Source organism: Mirounga angustirostris, unplaced genomic scaffold, assembly GCF_029215605.1.
Source record: "Mirounga angustirostris isolate CCGP_5_RB_7025 unplaced genomic scaffold, mMirAng1.0.hap1 SCAF_1, whole genome shotgun sequence".
Classification (NCBI taxonomy): Eukaryota; Metazoa; Chordata; class Mammalia; order Carnivora; family Phocidae; genus Mirounga; species Mirounga angustirostris.
The window spans coordinates 158,370,356-158,390,183 of record NW_026991709.1 but is presented as its reverse complement, the minus strand read 5'-3'; the positions used below and the strand labels follow the sequence as shown (position 1 = coordinate 158,390,183).

The 19,828-nt window shown below is 48.6% G+C and overlaps 1 protein-coding gene across 1 annotated transcript in view; it reads right to left on the bottom strand.

The window, feature by feature from the left end:
- Positions 1 to 59: 59 nt before the first annotated feature.
- PODXL2 (podocalyxin like 2) overlaps positions 60 to 19,828 on the bottom strand; it is a 33,833-nt gene continuing 14,064 nt past the window's right edge. The window contains exons 3-8 of the mRNA XM_045863765.3: positions 12,683 to 13,470; positions 11,870 to 11,944; positions 4,062 to 4,218; positions 3,443 to 3,504; positions 1,082 to 1,261; positions 60 to 596 (exon numbers count right to left, since the gene is read on the bottom strand). Coding sequence (XP_045719721.2) covers positions 384 to 596; positions 1,082 to 1,261; positions 3,443 to 3,504; positions 4,062 to 4,218; positions 11,870 to 11,944; positions 12,683 to 13,470 — 1,475 coding nt within the window. The 3' untranslated portion in view covers positions 60 to 383. The remainder of the gene's footprint in view (positions 597 to 1,081; positions 1,262 to 3,442; positions 3,505 to 4,061; positions 4,219 to 11,869; positions 11,945 to 12,682; positions 13,471 to 19,828) is intronic.

The window sequence follows — 19,828 nt, the reverse complement described above, 5'->3', positions numbered from 1 at the left end:
GTGCCCGCCCCCGCCCCGCCCCGTCCCGCCCCGGAGCAAGAACGAGTCGGGCAGGCAAATGAGCTGGGCCCGGCGTGGTCTCCGGGCGGCTTTAATGGGGGTCCCGGGGCGCGGCCGGGGAAGCGGGGCAGTTCCGGGACAAGCCCCTCGGGGCGTCAGGTGGAAATGGGGAGGGCTGTGCCGAGACTGTTCCGTGAGTCGGTGGGAAGCGGGAAGACCCCGCACCGAGGGCCGGGCTGCGGGAGAGCGGCCGGGGCCGGGAGGGGAGGGGAGGCGCGGCTGTCCGCTCCGGGTCCGCCCCGCTCGTCCCGGCGCAGCCCCAACGGGGCGAGGGCACGGTCGCGGGGTCACAGCGGACCAGAGCTGCCGGCGGGCGGGCGCCCTCACAGGTGCGTGTCCTCCTCGAACACGTCCGAGTCCTCGGGGTCCCGCTTGCCCCCCATGAGCGCGCTCCAGCCCCCCGGGCCGTTGACGGCCCCGCCGCCGTTCAGGCTGGGCTGCTTCTCCTGCATCTCCGACTGGCTGTCGCTGGCCACGTCCAGCGTGGGGTTGTCGTGGCAGCCGTTCTCTACGAAGCGCAGCTCCTCGCCGTGTGACTGCGGCGGTGGGATGGGAGAGGGCCGCTGGGCGAGTGCCCCGGCCCAGGCCCCCACCTGCCCGAACAGCTCCGGGCTCACGGCACCGGAACCATTCACTGTTCCTTCCCTGGTCTGTGAAACCCTACACAGGGAACCCCCAGCGGACCCTCGACAGATGCCCATTCCCTTCTGTTCCCATAACCAAACTCCTGATGATCCTTTGCACTAAACAACCAGTGGCTTCCCTGACATCATCTGATCTCTCCCCACAGTCCCCCACTGCACCTCTAGCACCTATGATGGGGCTGGTGCCCTGCAGACAGGAGGGATAAACTGGGGGCTAGGCTCGGGACAAGCAGCTTCAGGCACAGACCCCCTCATCCCAGGACCATTAATGCCACCCCACCTGCAGTGAGGACAGTGAGTCTCCCTGCTGGGTACTCTGTCCTCCACAGGCACCAGCCCCAGCTCAAGTCCTCCTGCAGACGTGCCCCCATGCTCACCACGTGTTTGAGCTTGGGCAGCCGGCGCTGCCAGCAGTTATAGAGCAGGCCCAGCACGATGATGATGACACAGATGGCCCCGATGACCACCAGCACCACAAAGAGCGTCCCATAGTCGCTGCGCACCTGGCTGGCCCGTGCCTGGCAGCTGCTTGTAGTGGAGTAGTTCTGGATGCCAATCTGGGGGTGAGAGGGGCCAGTTTCCTCAGCTGAGGTCCTGGGTGTCAGGGCTCCCTGTGGGGCTGTGGGGTTGGGGCTCAGGGACAGGGGACAGGCTTTGAGAAGAGCTGGCATACTCCTGGCTACACTCTCTTAGAGGCCTGGACCTGTGCTCACCTGGGGCTCTATCCCTGTCTCTGCCCAATCCCTATCCGTTCACCAGAGGGCAGCCCCAAGCCTCTCGATCCCATGCCTCCATTCTCAGCCTCTGCTCACATCCCCCCATGGCTCTGCCCTGACCGTGTCCCTGCTGGGGCAGAAGTCTGGCTCCACTATTGATTCAGGTCCCTGGAACACAGCTTCCACCTTGGGCATGGAGGTGATCTGGCATCGTTCTGACCACTGTGGGCTATACAGGATGCTGGGGACAGCCCACATCCTGGGCCACCACCAGCCCTTTTCCCATAAGAGTGGGTGGTCACCAATGGCATTTGGCTGGCCGGTACCCCTGCCACAGTGCAAGCTGTCTTGGGTGGGCTGGTCTTCTCAAGCCTAGAGGCTGCTGTGCCCATACTGGGCCAGGCAGGTGCTCTCTCCACAAATCAGCATCTCAAGCAGAGAGCAGGGAAGGGGAGGTGCCATCCTCATCAGATGACAGGTGCCAGGGTGAGGGTGCTGTCTACTAGCTCCCAGTGCAGAGACCTGGGAGCCTCCCTTTCTGCCTTGGACTCCCCTGAGGCCAGGTTTCATCTCTTCTTGGGTGTCTATGAACAACCTGTTTCCAGTACCTTTCTCTATTGACTTTTTAGTTACCAAAGATCAGTTTCTCTTGCTAGGTTCACCCACCAATGAAATTGCTAAATTTGCCAGACCAGGTCAGTCTGAATAGTGTCCAGCAAAGCTAGAACACCCAGGGGCCGAAAGAGGCAGGAAGTTTCTGTGGGAAAAAGATGAAGGCCAGCCCAAGTTTCCACCTGCCCCCCCGCCACCATCCCGTGTTCATGAACCCAGAATTTCACAACTGGAAAGGCCCTTGGTAGCCATCCAGGTAGTAAGGCCAGCATCATGCTTAAAGGCCTGGGCTCTTAAATCATTCAGACCTGGTCCAAAGCCTGGCTCTGTTGCTTCCTGGCTGTGCGTTCTTGGGTGAATCACTTCCCTTCCCTGGGCTACAGCTCTCATCTTAAATAGGGCACCAATGGTACTCAACTGGGTACCTTATTTAATCCTCACAAGGCCCGGGCTGGCACTGAGGGCTGAGTGAGAGAACCCAGCGCAGTCTGGCACTTAGTAAGCATTCAGTGTGCTTATCAAAAAAACCCCAAACCACCAGCACAACCACCTTTCCGCCTTGCGCGTAATAGATAAGGAGGTGGGGTGCACGGTCACGCACAGCTCATCTTTCCCAGCTGTGAAACACTGCAGAGCCTTGGAGAAGGGAGAGGACTGATACCAGGTCACTGGGTTTCACAGTGAGGAGCTGGCATGGTGGCTGTCCTGAAGAAAGGAGGTGAGGAACCCAAGGTCCTCCCTTGCAGAGAAAGTAAAACAAGGAGCAGGAGGACCAAGGAGGAGGACCGAGTGGGGGGCCTTCCCCTCCCAGGCCCCGGCTCTGCTCAGCCCTACACAGGGGTGGCTAGCTGTGCAGGAGGACAGGTTGGCCAGCCTGCTCCTCAGCCCATGTCTCCAGGACCTGCCATGCAGCTGGCCAACTGCACTGAGTCACAGGTGCCCCTCGAGATGGCAGGGCCCTCCCCTGAGCCCGAGCCCCATCCCGCCAGATGGTGCCTGGTTGATGGCTTCCAGAGCATGCCCATGCCTGTCGTGCTTTCTCTTGTGGTTTCTGAAACTGCATCACGCTCTCCCACCCCACCAGGCCTCTGCCAATTCCTAGGGCAATTCCCACCTACCCACAAGACTCCCACTTACCCATCAGGCCCCCAAGGCACCTCGGAGGTCCCCTTCCCTCTGAGTCCTATCCTGACCACCACCCCCTCCGGGCCCTTTCGCAAACTGTGCGGTGGTGCATATACATTCCTATGCATTCGTGCACTCTGTCTCTCCCACGGGAACTGTGTCTTAGGAGGACTGAAAGGAGGAGCTGTGCAGAGCAAGATTCTGTCTTCTGCTCCTTTGCACCACCATGCAGTCTCCTACCCTCAGGGAAGGCAGCCCTGCTCCCAGAGCTCCCTGCCTTCTTACCTCCACCAGATTCCTTCGGATGTCACCCAGCATGGAAAGGACATCTTGAGTGGGCACCACCCCTGGGGGGAGACACCATCATCAGCACAGCCTTGGCCATTGGGGCGCCCCCAGCTCCCTGGGAGAGCCTCTGGCCTGAGCTTCCAGAGGCTTGCTTTCCCCCTCCTGACCACATGCAGACCCCATGGTGTGTGCACTCCCCCTTTCTCCTATGCGGCCTCATTGCAAACTAAGGAGTGAATGCCTGCCATCTGACACATGGGACACCGGGCGGTCACCCCAAAGCCCCACACTGCTGCTTTTCTGAACTCGCCCCTTCCGCACCCCACCAGTCAGTGTGCAGGACTCACTGTCTCCTCTGGTGCTGAAACCACACCTCTTCCTCTCCTGGTCCCGACATTTACACCCTCCTCCTCTTCTCCAGAACTTCAGTTCAACTCCAGTTGAACCCTACACTACGGGCCCAACCACTACCTCTTCCTGCTATCCCAGGGTCCAAGGTCAAAGCCCTGTCTGTGTGCTTTCCTGTGGTTCTGCAGACCTCTCATGGCCCTCGGGAAACGGTGCTGGTTTAACACTGCCTCCCTGGGCCCCCCTTCCATGTGCTGCCCCTGCTCACCCTGCTCGCCCACCAAGGTCATTAGAAGGTGCTGCTCCTTCTCGCTGGGCTTGCTCAGGGAGATGTGCCAGTCCCCATGATGGCCACTGCCATGGCGGGGCAGCACCTCCTCCACCAGGGCCAGAAGCTGCAGCCCTCGGTGCTGCCGGAACACCTCCTACAAGGACGGAAAGAGAGCCCCCAAGCCAGTGATGGAGAGGGCTCTACTGACGCCCTGCCTCCAGGTCTAGCCCCCGCTCCAACCTCCAACCTCCAACCTCCTAGTAGCCAAACACTGGGAAAGGCCATCCGGCTATTCCAGAGGGGACTGCTCTCGTAGCTCTGGAGACCATCGAGAGACTCTGAGCTTGGCCTTTGGGCGGAACTGTGGGAACACCAAGACACATATCCACTGGGCATCCAGGTGCTCCTTCCTGCCTGGGCCTCTCACATGAGGAGGGTGTGGGGCCTGCCTGGGGATACTCACTGTTGAGCTTGGGGACAGATACACTCATGTGCAACAAGTCTGGGAAGTGGGTGTGCAGTGTGTGAAGGCCTACGGAAGTCTGCTGGCCGGGCCTGAGTATTCAAGTGTCCAGTGCAAGGGATGAATATACTGGGAGGCCAGGCGTGCAACAGACCAAAGGTGCACACCAAACCCAGGAGCGGAGGTGGGGAGCAGTAACATGCTCACCTCTTGGCTGTCATTGCACAGATACTGCCCAAAGTTGGGGAGTCAAGAAAGCTATCTGAGTACTTTTATGGTGGCACTGGTGACCGGAGGAACTAAAACAGATATGGTTAAAATGGTAACCCCTGGAAGCAGGGCTGGGGCAGGAGGAGGGATATAAGCAGATTTTGTTCTCATCTGACACTCTCTTGTACTGTTTAGATTTTCCCGACCTTGTGTATATATGATTATGTAATTAAAAAAAACAAGAACAAGAGGCAGGTACTGGCCAGGAACTCAGTGAGTGGCAGAAACCCAGGCAGGCTACCGACCTAGTCCCATCAGGGACTGGCCCTGCGGCTGCTCTCCACCCCCAGGCTCCTCTCCAGCAGCCTTCTCCCTTCTGCAACCAGGAAATCACTGACCCCTGTTCCTGGTCTTCAAATCTTCCAGCAACGCACCTATCCCAGCTGTTGCGCTTTCTCTTGAGTGCCCTGCCTTAGAGCTTTGAGTCAGGGCTGCCTGCAAGGCCCAGGCATCTTATCAGACCATGTGGGGCCCTGACATTCCTATCTCCTTTCTGGTAGAGCCCAAGCTAGCGAGGCTTCCTGGTCATCATCCCAACCTAAAGGCCACCAAGGGGGTTCAAGTTCCTTGATACCATGGCAAGTGTCAGGTGCAAGCTCGAGCCTTGGCATTCACTGGCTGAACAGAAAGCCAACTCGGTTCTGAATTTGGGAGAAAACTGGTACCTGGAGATAGCCACGCGCAGCTAGGAAAGCCCTATTCCCAAAATAGTTCTTACCGTCTTCATGTGCACATGTGTGCATGTGTAGGGCTGGGGTGTGTAACCTGCATCTGCCTGAGCCACAGGCACTGTACCCAGCAGCCTCCCTGCTTACAAAAGAAGCGCATTCCCCCCACAGGCAATGCCTCCCCCCAAGCCACAGGCCTATGATCCCCCAGGTGTGCAGACCCCACATTCTCTGGGTCAAGATGTCTGCCCGGCTTAAGCCCACAGACCCACAATGTCCACTCTGGCAGCATCTGGTGACTACATATTTCATGCCATTTATTCTGTAGATGGGAACTGAGTGTCAGTGGCCTGGGGAGAAAGCCCTGAATTTGGAATCAAATAAATCTGGGTTCAAATTCCGGTTCTGTCATTCATCAGCTCTGCGACCTTTAGCACAATACTGCACCTCTCTGAGCCTCAGTTTCCCCCCCTGAAGAAGGGAACTACTCCAAGGCCCAGCAACATTAGAGTGGATACATAAGTGGAATACTAGACAGAAGCACAATGAACAAACTTCACTACGTGCAGCCATCTAGATGAATCTCAAAAACAGAACATTGAGGGCAAACAGCCAGACACAAAGTACTACCTACTAAATGATTATATAAAGTTCAAAAGCATGCAAAATCAATGTATGGGGTTACAAATCAAGAAAATGGTTTCCCATGAGGGAACAGTGTCTGGAAAGGAGAATGAGAAGGGTTTTTGGCAGTGCTGATCATGTTCCGTGTCTTGATTTGGGGGCTGATTACGTCCTTTTGTGATGATCCATCAAGCTGCACACTTATGATCTGTGCTTTTCTGGATGTATACTGTAAGTCATTAGAACTTTTCCTAAGTGCAATGCTATCTTCCCTGCTGACTCCTGGGTGGATGGTCCTTCCCTCACATCACACCATTTCTCCCACAGTCGGGGCTCCAGTTCTCCTGCTACTGTCCAAGCACCCATTTCCAACGCTGAAGTTATATGCAACTCCTCCAAGTGTCTGGAATGGTCCTTATGGTAAACAGGAAGGGACATATGACCGAGCCCATCATTTTGACTTGTGGCAATACAGCAGATAGAGCTGATGAAAGTCCTGCTCGTCCACCTTGCTACAAACACAGAGCAATGCTTGGGGAAAAAATATAGGCAGAAACAGAGGAACTCAAAGCCAGAAGAGTGAGCAGGTGCTAAAGCTGCAGCAATTCGTGGGGGTCCAGGGCCTAGAAATGGAACCCAGGAGCTGGAGACTTGGCTTTAAATGCTTACATGCTCTTGGCCCACGTGAGATGAAGAATTAGAGCAGAGTACCAGGATGGAGCCTGAAGCCCCAAAGAGCAGCCCTTTCAGTGAAATGGGGACTCAAAAACATTCCTGATCTCCTGGAGGAGCTGTAATGGGCTCTGCCATCTGCCGGGGTCCATGGGTAGGAGAAAAAGATTATCCAAGATCACTTGTGCTTCACCTGGGTTTGGAGTCCAAATGGCAGTCCTTCATGATATAAAAATTCAAGCCAAGAGATTAAGATGAAAGCTGACCTAGGACTCCTGGAACTCCCAAAGTTTCCCTGAAACCACTCTGTTGGAACTCTTTTACAACCCGGGGTTGAAGAGGAGATCACAATAATGAAGAATGATCCATACAAGGAAACAAGGTACAAAGCCACCAACAGGAGACCTGACATCCCAGGATGTTGTGTTACTAAAACAAAAGGTGAGAGATCATGAAATCAATATACTTAAAATAATTTAGAAAATGAAAGAATAGAAACCATAATGAAAGAAGGGAACAAAATAAAGAATAAAGGGAGGGATTTGGAACCAAGGAGAAATTCTAAAAATATAAAACAGTTATCTATACTAAAGATCCAATCGATGGATCAAACAAAAGATTAGACACTGCTGAAGAGAGTTATTAATTTGGAAGCTAAAGCTAGGAAATCACTCAGAATGCATCAGAGAGATTTATTTATTTATTTATATTTTGGAGAGAGAGAGAAAACATGAGCAGCGGAAGGGGTAGAGGGAGAGGGAGAGAGAGAATCCTCAAGCAGACTCCCTGCTGAGCATGGAGCCCCATGTGGGGCTCAATCCCAGGACCCCAAAGAGCTGAAACCAAGAGTTGGATGCTCAACCGACTGAGCCACCCAGGCACCCCTCATCAGAGAAATTTTAAAAAGAGAAAGCATAAAAGTGTTTTAAGAGACATTACAGATAGAAAAATAAGGCCCAATAAACTTCTAATGAGAATGAGAGAGAAATGGGAAATTGGTAATATCTAACAAACTGCATATGCAATCCCACTTCCAGGAATTTACTCTGAAGATACATCCCAACAGCACGAAAGTACATACGCACAAGGTTATTCGATGCAGCCTTGTAAGTAACTGCAGAATACTGGAAACCACCCAAATGCCCACACAAAGGAAATTTAATAAATAATCTATAATACATACACAAAATGATTGAGAATAATCTCCATGCACTAACATAAAGTGATTTCCAGCATATACTGTTAAGCAAGAAAAGCAAAATACAAAAGAATAATGTTATGGACTGAGTATGTGTCCCCCCAATAATTCATATGTTGAAGTCTAACCCCCAGTATCTCAGACTGTGACTGTATTTGGAGACAGGGTCTTTCAAGAGGTGACTGAGCTAAAATGAGGTTGTTAGGGTGACCCTATCCAATCTGATGGGATCCTTACAAGAGGAGGAGATGAAGGACACAGTCAAGCACAGAGGGACAATGATGTGAAAACACAGAGAGAAGATGGCCATCTGCAAACCAAGGAGAGAGGCTTCAGGAGAAACTAATCCTCCTGACACCTTGATCCTGGACTTCCAGTCTTCAAAACAGTGAGGGAATAAATTTGTTTTTAAGCTATCCAGTGTGGTACTTTGTTATGACAGCCCTAGCAAAGTGATAAAAATATAAATAATATGCTACACTTCCTGCAAAAAATTATATATCTATCTGCTTATTTCTATAAAAAGAAACCCAGAAGGATAACCAGAAACTAATGAGACTGGTTACCTAGAGGGAGTGGGTGGGAATGGAGGGCAAGAGGTGATGGGGAGAGGAGTATTTCTTTAAGCATACATTTTTGTGTCATTTAGATATTTAGAACCATATTAATGTTTTACATGCTCAAAAATACAACTAAATCAACAAGGATGAGGGGGAAAAAATCCAAAACTGAATACAAACAGAAACAAAAAAAACCTAACTATATCTCAAATGTGTCTCAACTTACTCTCAGATGGTTTGGAAAATGCTAAGAGCTGGTGATTCTGGCTGAAATATACACAGGATTTCTTTGTAGCAGTTTTCTGAAATTATATCAAAATAAAAAGCTACAAAAAAAAGAACATGAGAAAATTAAAGACATTCTTTACACTAATAAGGGCTGATATAGATATATCCTTATAGAAAGAGCTACTAAGGGGTATATTTCAGGAAGAAGGCAATTAAATTCACAAGAAAGGAATGGGGATGTGAAAAGACGTGTAAGCAAAGAAACAAATATACTGATAAAGCAAAATAAGCACTGACTGTTAATAATAATGACTAATGCTCAACATCACTAATCATCAGAGAAATGAAAATCAAACCCATAGTGAGATTCTGCCTCATACCCATTAGGATGACCACTATTAAAAAAAAACGAAAACGGGTGCCTGGGTGGCTGAGTCAGTTAAGCAGCCGCCTTCAGTTCAGATCATGATCCCAGGGTCTGCTCAGTGGGGAGCCTGCTTCTCCCTTCCCCACCACCGCCCCCCCACCCCACCACTCATACTCTCTCTCTCTCTCAAATAAATAAAATCTTTAAAAAACAAAACACACACACAATATAGAAAACAAGTGTTGGTGAGGATGTGGAGAAACTGGAACCTTTGTCCACTGCCGGTGGGAATGTGAAATGGTGTAGTCACTGTAGAAAACAATACGGATTTCTTTAAAAATCAGAAACAGAGGTACTATATGATCCAGCAATTCCACTTCTGGGTGTGTATGGGTTTTGAAATGGGGTCTCAAAGAGATATTGGTGGGCTCACGTTCATAGCAGCATTATTCACAATAGCCAAGATGGGGAAGCTACATAAATATCCATTGACAGACAAACAGATACACAAAATGTGGTCTATACATACCATGGAATATTATTCAGAATTAAAAAAGGAAGAAATTCTGACACACACTGCAACATGGATGGACCTTGAGAACATTCTACTAAATGAAATAAGACAGTCACAGAAGAACAAATACTGTATGATTCCACTTGTAAGACATACTTAAAGAAGCCAAATTCCTAGAGACAGAGAGTAGGATGGTGGTGGTTAGGGGCCTGGGAGAGTGATTAATGGTCACAGAGTGTAGTTTTGCAAGATGAAAAGTTCTGGAGATATGTTTCATAACAATGTTAACATACTCAACACCACTGTAATACCTTAAAAATGGTTAAAATGATCAATTTTTGTTAGATATTTTTACCACAATAAAAAAATCCATCATGAAAAAAATAATGATTAATTAGGCAGAGGTCAAATAGTAAATGAGAAAAACTAACAAGACAAAAACAGGGAAAGCAGTGGAGCGCCTGGGTGGCTCAGTTGTTAAGCGTCTGCCTTCCGCTCAGGTCATGATCCCATAGTCCTGGGATCGAGCCCCGAGTTGGGCTCCCTGCTCAGCGGGAAGCCTGCTTCTCCTCTCCCCCTGCTTGTGTTCCCTCTCTCACTGTGTCTCTCTCTGTCAAATAAATAAAATCTTTAAAAAAAAAGGGGGGGGGGAAGCAGAATGAAAGCATTTTTATATATGTATGTGTTATTTGGAAAGAAGACAGACATTATCTTTAGACTTTATTGTTCAAATATGCATATACAAAATTTAAGAGTCTCAAGGACCCATACTGTGGTCTCCAAGTATCATTTCCCAATAAAAGGAATGAGGGCTTGGAGAAATGATGATTTCATGTGTGGGGGAAGGAAAGTATAAGATGAGCCCAAACACCTTATTACACCAGAAAGCAAGGAATCTATTAAACACTAACAGGTTGGTCAAAAAAACTTAGAAGCCAACTCAAAGAGGGTCTCACTGGCCAGAGATGGGGCATGTAAGCATCAATAAGAATAAAAAATCACTGCAACAGATTAAAATGTATCAATCATGTTAAAAAAAATCCACTTCTTTATTATTTATAATGGGAAAAAAGAAAACAATCTCCTGGGTCACTTTTGAATGAAACACACGCATGTACTTTCATTTTTCCCCAAATCCACTAAACGAAAGTAAAGAATTTTTTCAAGGCCTAAAACCACAAAGACAAAAACAAAACAAAACAGAAGAGGAAACAAGAGCAACAAAGTCTGGGCACTGGAGGCATATGGATGAGTTAGGATTTCCTAATCTAGCAAGCCCCAAAGAGCCAAATCCTAAGCCAAAATGGGACAAGCTGAGAAGCAATCACACTTACATTGTCAAACTCCCAACTAAAATGCTCTCAAATAAGCAGCACTGGTTACCTTTGGAAGGGACGATGAAAATGGTTCTAAAAATAGGAAAACTGTTTGAAAGGCTGTTTAAGAAGCAGCTGGATCCCTAATTCCTCTCCCCAGCACTGTAGAGCTGACAAATGTCCCTGTCCCCTGGCAGAAGACTGAAAATTGATTTTGCAAAGAGGGTAAAATAGAGGCCCTCTGACCCAGAGGACACGGGGCACAACTGTGGGAGGGGGCTCACACTCCAAGAGGGAGTAAATGAATTTATCCGTGCACGCCTTCTCTAACACTGAGGAGAACAGCCGTCTCCCCAGCCTGGCTCCCAGAACGCTGGCAACCAGCCCTTTATGCTCCCAGTAGGACAGACGTTCCTTTTTCAAAGAATCTAGTCGCCCAAGAGGAAGGACCTAAAAATGTTGACATTAAAAACTGTCAAATGGCCCAGCCAGTCCACCCTCCTGAGAAGCCACAGTTAACAAACCCCACTCCAAGCTCAAAGCTTCAACCAGCTTTTTGATGGCCCTCCTTAAATAGCTCTGAAAGAACCCACCAGACATCTGAGGAGCAAAGACATGTGAGAAAACCAAGGCCAGAACTAACAAATAAGGAAAGCAACTTTTTTAAAGACTGTTTCAATATCCTCCAGGAGATAAGACATTGCACACATGAACAAAACTATTCCTTGAAATTAAACACAGAGTGGGGCAAGAATAAAAGAGCCCTTAGGAATTTAAACATGGGTTTTAGACAAGGGTGGGGGCTGGCTCCTCCCCTAGGTTAGGCTAAGCCCCTCCCCATGCCCCGTGCGCTCCCTCGGCCCACACTCAGCCCGCCCACCCACTCCCATCCTTCCCTATGGTCCCCGCCTAGCTCAGCACTCACACAGTCTACGTTCTCCGTCATGTTCAGAATGATGTAGTTCTTCCCGGCCAGATTGCTCCAGTCTTTGCAGATCACCTGGACAGTGAAACAAAAAGAAGGGCGACAGTTACAAAGGCACAAGGAAAGGCATCCAGAGAAAGCACAGATGGAAACCCTTTGAGAAGCCGGAAGGGGAAGGCCAGCTGCAGGTTCGTGACAGCTAGGTGGGAGCTGACAGCCTCTGCAGGGTGGCATCCCCAGATGTCTCCAGGGACCACACATATGATGTCTTCAATGAGAGGAGGGGCCTGACAGGGCTTGCCCCAGCCACAGGCCTTCAGTGGCAACCCTGCAGGGGTTTCATGTTCCGTAGGTCAAACAAAAACAGGCCTGCAGGCCAGATGCAGGGGCTGGCAATTTGGGCCTCCCTTCCCTTCTGTCCCTTCCCAGGTATGAGCACTGGCCTGGGCATGCGTGCTGGGCAGGCGTGAGGAGGAGAGAAGAGGGTGATGCACGTACAGGGGTGGGGGTGGAGATGGGGGTGGGGGCACAGGTCAGGCAGTGGGAAGGCCCCAGGTGGCAGCAGTAGCTGTGAACAAGGCCAGGCCAGGGAAGCCAAGCTCTTCCAGGAGCTTTGCGTGTTAAGTGTGGTGAGAACATCCAAGCAGGGCGAGGAGGTGTGCATCCCAAAAGTTCTCCTGGGGTTCTACATGCTATACAGGGGCCTCCCACCTCAGCCTGGCAGACCCTCTCAGCCCCACTGTGCAGCCAGGGGATGACCAGGCTCCTTAGAGAAAGCTGCAGCCAGATGGCCTTCATGTGCCGTTACTTTACCTGAGTAGAATCCCAGGGTATTCTGGACTGGGCTTCGGCAGCCTGTCCTTCCTGGGGCTGCTGGCTCAGGTCTTCTCGCCCCAAGGTAGCAGAGGAAGGTGTCAGCTCCACATCTCGGGGGGCCAGGGGGAAAGAGGCTGAGACTCCAAGGTAAAGGGGGTCTTCATCTGGGCTCTCAGCCCCACTGGGAGCTTCTGTTTGAGGGAATGACGCCAAGGACGGCATCTCCCCTTGCTTGCCAGCCAGCCCCACTGCTCCCACAGTGGCCTCCTCGCTTACTTCCTGAGGGGCCTCAAACTCTACCCCATGCCCTGTGACTTGCAGCATTGCGCCCCCTGCCTCCTGGCTGATGAAGTCCTGACCCCCCAGGGTCACTGTACTTGGGGTGACTGCAGGTGGCGACAGGCTGGGCTCCATGCTGCTCCCCACCTCCACATCTGAGGAGGCCTGGTCCCCAGATTCTTCATGCCTGTGTTTGGCAGCCCCAGGCATCTGGCTGCTGCTGGTGGGAGAAAAGCTGTGGACCTGAGTTTGTGCTTCTTCTTGGGATCCGTTCACAGGCAGCAGCTCCTCTTCTTCCTCTTCCTCTTCCTTCTCTACCTCCTCCTTTTCCCTCTCCTCCTCCTCCTCTTCCTCCTCTTCCTCTTCCTCCTCGCCAGGAGCCATATGCCATGGTGGCTCCACCAGGTTCATCTTGGGCAAGGGGGAGGGCAGACTCGGCACCTCTTGACCCTGGCTGGTGTCTTCTACTGGACCCGCCTTCTCAGTCAAGTCTGGAAAGACGTAGTCTAAGGATAGAGACAGAAACCTCATTCACTAGTTTCATCATCCATCACTGATCTGTTCAGTATTCACTGAGCAGATAATATAAAGCAACCATGAGACCCACAGGGGGACAGTGGGAGTCGGATTACCAGTCCTTTTGGAAAGGAGTAGGAAATAAGGCTGGACACGGTGGGGGAGTCGGGGGCAGACTGTGGGGTAGACAGGGGCCAGGCTAGTCCTTGTTTCCTTCATGATGACAAAAATGACACAAATCTGCCATAAAATTCTATGAATACAGGAATGTATAAAGTAGAAAGAAAGTATGTATGATTGCACCCCTTGGAGATAGTCCTCGTTAACAGCACACGACGAGAAGTTAACATCTCCATTGTTCTTATAATGCATTTGTGTTTCCTCATCTGGGGATTTCGCCAAGAAGACCCCAGACAACCCACTAGAAAAGGTTCCCTTTATCTCTTTCCCAATGGGTTGTAATAGGAGGCCTCTTAGCAAAACCCTCGAATGAAGTCTGAGAATCTTCTGATCACAGGGACAGATGAGACACAGAGATTATGACAATTGTTCCTAAACTGTGCTCTTTTGCTGAGATTTAAGCTCTGGCTGGGAAATAAAGAAAGATGTCAGGAGAGCTCAATAGCTGAGCCCAGAGCCTCCCAAAATGGCCAGGGTCACTGTTGGCAGTGACAGGGGGGAATTTTATCCTCCCTGCCATTCCTGGGAATCATATCTTGAAGTGCAGAATTTAGGAGGCCTCCTGGACAGCAGGACTTTTCTGGCTTTTCAGTGAAGCCCAGGCCTCTTCAGGGTAACAACATAGCAAAGTCATGGGCCTGTTCTGTTGGAGATTCATTCAAAACACAGAAGCTATTTCTAGGTAGCAACTTTAATCGGCTGCCATTTTGTTGCAAAATAAACATCAAAGACTGTTTCAAAATACTCTTTAGATGGGAGAGAGGCAGTTTAAGGGCCTCCCTCAAAATTTCTATCAAATGGTAGAATGGCTTTTCAACTGTCAAAGTTTTAAAGGTTTAAATAAATTTCTGGGAATGTGGATAGCAGAGGAGATCACAGGAACAAATAACAGCTCAGCCAAGACAAACACTAGAAAAGATGGTGGAGAAGGGAGGCTCTCTTCCTAACAGAATTAAGGAGAAAGAACAACTATGGGAGCAGTGAGGACACAGAACATAGAACATTCAGATAATTTTTAAATTCCAGTTAGTATCTCGGAGAGACCCAAAGATATTGCATCTCTAAAATAAGAACAGGCTATGGGGCGCCTGGGTGGCTCAGTTGGTTAAGCATCTGCCTTTGGCTCAAGTCATGATCCTGGAGTCCCGGGATCGAGCCCCACATTAGGCTCCCTGCTCAGCAGAGGGTCTGCTTCTCCCTCTGCCCCTCACCCTGCTCGTGTTCTCTCTCTCACACTCTCTCTGTCTCTCACAAATAAATAAATAAATACATCTTTAAAATAAGAACAGGCTAATAAGAGAATCAAGTAAAAAAGAAAAAGTTTGTGGAAACTGAAATTAAATTGTCAAAATATAAAAATTCAACAGAACAGCTGGAAGAAAAAAGTCAAGGAAAAGCCTCCAGAGCAAAAGTAAGAGGACAAGAGAGAAAAGTTAAAAGATACAGATGATCAGTGCAAGAGGTCTAATATCTAACTAACATGATTTCCAAAAAGATAAGAATGCTTAAAATGGAGAGAATAAAGAACCAACAAAGAAGAAAATCTCCCACGCCCAGCAGTGGGAATCTTCACATTGAAAGGGTATATAATTGAGGTAAATGATAAAAGACTCACACCTAGCCTCATTCTCATGATATTTCAGAATTCTAAGGAGCAAGATAAGATCCTAAAAGCTCTCAGAGAAAGAACAGGTTAACCTATAAAGTAATAATAAAGAGATAATCAAATCATCTCCAAGCTTCTAATTCATAACACTAGACTGCAGGAAGGAAATTGAAAATGTATTCAGAATTCTGAGGGAAGTGTACTTTGAAGCCGGTATTTTATACCCAACTAAACTATCATTCAAGTGTGATTACAAAATACAGACATTTTCATATATACAAAGACTTGAAGGTTTTTCAATCCACGGATTCTGAGAGAAGTACTCAAGGAAGTTCTCCAAGAAATCCAAAGAAGACATGGAATCAAGAAACATGAGAGGAAGTCATGAAAATAAATCTCTGGAGGGAAGCTGTGCAATGGGCCTAGAGAATAAGCATTCAAATTAGAACATGGATCCATATGGCTCTGAGAATTAGTACAAAAAGAAAAATTGACTCCCTATAAGAAAAAGTACAATTTTTAGAAGCTGAATGATCTTAGTGATAATTGAAAACCTACTATAATATTTAAATGAATAATTAAAATATTCTTTTGTTAAGCATACTATTTTTGAGTAGAAGTGACTGGTAACATCTTCCACTCCTCATCCCCTGCACACACTCTGTAGGGAAGCTCACCTATTCCCCATGCAAAGCAAAACAGCCATGGTGTTCAGGTATGCTTGTGGAACAGAGAACACAGAATACTGTGGAGGCCCACACCAGCCTCTAATACTGAGCAATCTAGTATCACCTTTATAAACATGAAAGAATGATCAAGATTCACAGGACATTAGGGGAAAGCCAGGCTCATGAAGAAGCATGAAGGAGAGAAAGCAAAGCAACCCACCTCTGAGAGAAGAGTTAATCTAGTAAACAAAGAGAACTTAGAAACCTTTCTTATTAACACCTTCAGAGAGACTCGAGGAAATTACACCCATAAAACAAGTATATAAAAGAATAAAAATATTTTACTTCAATAGAAGTAAAGCACTTTTAAATAGATCTGTTTAAAATTGAAATGCAATGCATAAAAACGTAACTGAAATGGGCTGGATGGCCACTTGACAGGAAGATGATATAATAGCATGTCACATGGATGCTGGGGAAATGGACATATACACTCCCTTACAATCATGAGATTTTATGGTTAGAGGATTGTCCTGACAGCAATGTGCAAGAATTTGATGAGAGGGGATGAATGAAAGCAGAGAAAAGAGTTGGGGGCTTGCTGCAATTTCCGGGAGAGATAAACACAGGTGATGACATTGGGAATGATGAGAGAACAGGTTCAAGAGATGACCCCAAGGTAGACTTGATACCCTGTGTGCACTGGCTGACTAACAGGAAGAAGGGGGCACTCTGGCTGACTGTGGGGGCAGCCATGCCTGTAGCAGAAATGGTCAAGTCTAGAGGCAAAGTGCATGGGAAACCCTCAGGAAGTACTTGAACTAGCCAATAGGTTCAGTAAAGCCTAGAATGTGCCAGGAATATGGTGGATGGTGGTGCACTCCAGCAGAATCCCACTGAGGTAGGGGATTCTGCCCTCCCAAGAGGGCCAGCTGACTAAATAATCCCTCTACTCAATGTGATGCTGACTTTCCAAAAGTTGAGCTCTCTATCCCTCCAGAGACAGCCTGGCTCCCAACAGAATTCCCTCAACTAAGCTGGACAATAACAGGGGTCATGCTGTGGGTGGCGGGATCTGCACCCAGAAGACTTAGCCACCAACTTACTTGTCTAAGTGATGGTCAGTTCCTGGGTTTCTCTGGGCTTCCGTTTTTCATAGGACAAATGGATGCTGGTATATATGAGTTCTAAGGATCTTCCTAGCACTGATACTCTGCGTTTTGGAGATAGTTCTGACAAATGTGTCTCACACACCAATGGCATTAAAAACAACAACTCTTCTACTGTCCTAAATAAGAATAATATAGGATTTACGAGACCACAAACTCTGCCGAGCAAGGTGACTTTATTCTCCCTATGTTCCCAGCACCTAAAACAGTGTCTGCTTGACCCAGTGCAGAAAAGAGAGCAATGTGTGTTTGGTGAACCCTTGACTGCCATCTTCTGCCTCCTGAACCCAGGACCTGTCCCTTTAGGGAGAGAAAAGAGCCTCCAATGGCACGGACTTCTCCCTCATTAGGCTCCCTACCTGTGGTCACTCCCAGATAGCCAGCCCCTGACTCATCGTTTCTGCACTTCTTTCTCAGCAAGTTCATGGATCCCAAAGACTATATCTACTGCCTCTCTGCTAAAGACTCCCAAATTTACATCTCCCACCAAGCCTTCACCCTATCCAGCCCTGTCATCTTCAGAGACTTGACAAATCACTAAATGCCACACCCTGGCGCTCAGACTCAGCAGGACTTTTTTTCCTACTTTTTTTTTTTTAAACCACCTCTCAGCATCCAAAGTTATTCCTTCCTTTCTGTGATTTTGGTTCCACTGCTTGGCCACTCTGTGGCCTTGGACATGCACTTGACCTCCATGTGTCTCCTTTTCTTTATCTGTAAAATAACAACAGTACCTAGCACCCAGGGCTGTGGTCAGGATGCACTGAGATAAAACCTGGGCACAGCCCACACTACATAGCAAATGCCTGATTGATTTTAAGTATTCCTCTACCTCCTCCTCCTTATTATCATTAAATTTTTATATTGTAAAATCATAATAGGAAAAATGGCACCATTTTGGGAGTCTGTCCACAGGCTGAGGAGCAGGATAAGCACCTGAGTGATAAATAAGTCAAAGTGAATCCAGGGAAGAGGGCAGGGCAGGGAAGGATGATGCTTTCCTGACAAGCCTAGGTATGATCTGAGTATCAGAAAGGTCTCTTACACAGGAACAAGAATTTAATGAGAGACCCAGTGGGGACACAGACTATGAACCAGGGGTGTGGTGGGAAGTAGAACCTGAACAGCTGGGGGACAGACCCAGGTGGGATGAAAATGGGGATGCCAGAAGAGTGGGTAGTGGGATTAGATCCCAATATGAGTGTAGACTAATAAGTAAAGAAACCATGCTCAGTCCAAGAGTAGAACCATGGTCTGATGAACTGTGAAAGATACAACAGCACTTCTGGTGATATTCCTGCCAAAAATGTAGAACCTGAATCTAATCATGGGGAAACACTAGACAAAATTGGGGGGTAGTCTACAAAATAACTAGCCTATCTCCTTCAAAAATGTTAAGGTCATGAAAGACAAAGAAAGACTGAAGAATTTTCCAGAATAAAAGTGGCAAATAAGGCATGAAAACAAACGTAATACATGATTGTGGACTGGATAGTGAACTGTAAAAAATAATTTTGTTTTCTTTTGCTACAATGGACACTGGGGGGTGGGAGTGTGGCAAGTCTGAATACAGTTTGTCATCAAACTCTGTTGTATCCATGTCAATTTCCTGATGGTCACTGTACTGTGATTCTGTAAGAGGAGGTCTCTGTTCTTAAGAAATATACACTGAAGTATGCAGCGTAAGTAAAGGGACACTGTGTTTGTAACCTACTGTCAAATGGTTTAGAAAAAAAAAATTGTATGTCTCTAAGTATATACACATATTTGGTAAAATGTTAACACTGGAGGAATCTGAGTGAAGGGTGTATGGGGATTATTCTTGCAAATCTTCTGTAAATTTGAAATTATTTTTTAAATAAGGAATTAGAGAGAGGGAGAGAGCATCACTTTAAGTACTGGCTAGTGAACATGCTAGGGCCACCAGAAGAGAAGTGAAACATGGCAGGGGACAGGGCAGGCCATCCTGGACTAGGAACTTCCAAAGGCTCCAGGAGGAAGGAACACAGTTGCTGTGAGAGGTGAATGGTCTTAGTGGATGGGGAAAAACGTGCTTTTCCCACTAAGGTGTCCAAGGAAAGAAGACCAGGCTTCCAGAGACTTGCGACACTGGCCTGGGAGAGGAAACTGGAGCAGTCATTTTGGAGAGGCGATAAGCGGGTGAATTGGCAATGGAGGAAGAGAAGAAAAGCAGGGGGATGGAAAAGGAGAGGGATGCAGGAGAGGATGGCACCGCAGTGGGCAAGGCACAATGGGCCTGGCAAGGCAGGTGGCTGCCCCAGCCCCTGGTCTCCCAGTGCAGTGACAGTGGTATGTCCTGAGCCCTGTCCACTGCTGTCACCAACAGCTGTGACTCCACACGGGGAGAGCCTGTCCTGCTTAGTGCCCTAGGCTTTGCTTCCTATCCCATCTACTTCAGCATCTAGAGTCGGGACAGGAGGGTCCCACAAACCCCGAAACCTGTCTGGGACAAAGGCGTACCTGCAGAGCACTCCCTGCACACCCCATACCTGGACGCAAGTGTGAACAAGCAGAGATGCCCAGGAGATACGTTCAAGACAGCAGGAAAGCCGGTCAAAGCCTGTCCCCTGGCCCCAGGAGGGTAGCAACAGCTGGGACACTGAAGAGAGGTGAAAGGTCCCCCACAGCTCAGACCCTCCAGAGGGGGCTCCAGCTTGGCCTCAGAGCATGGAAGGTCAGGGAGTGGCTATGCTGCAAGGACACT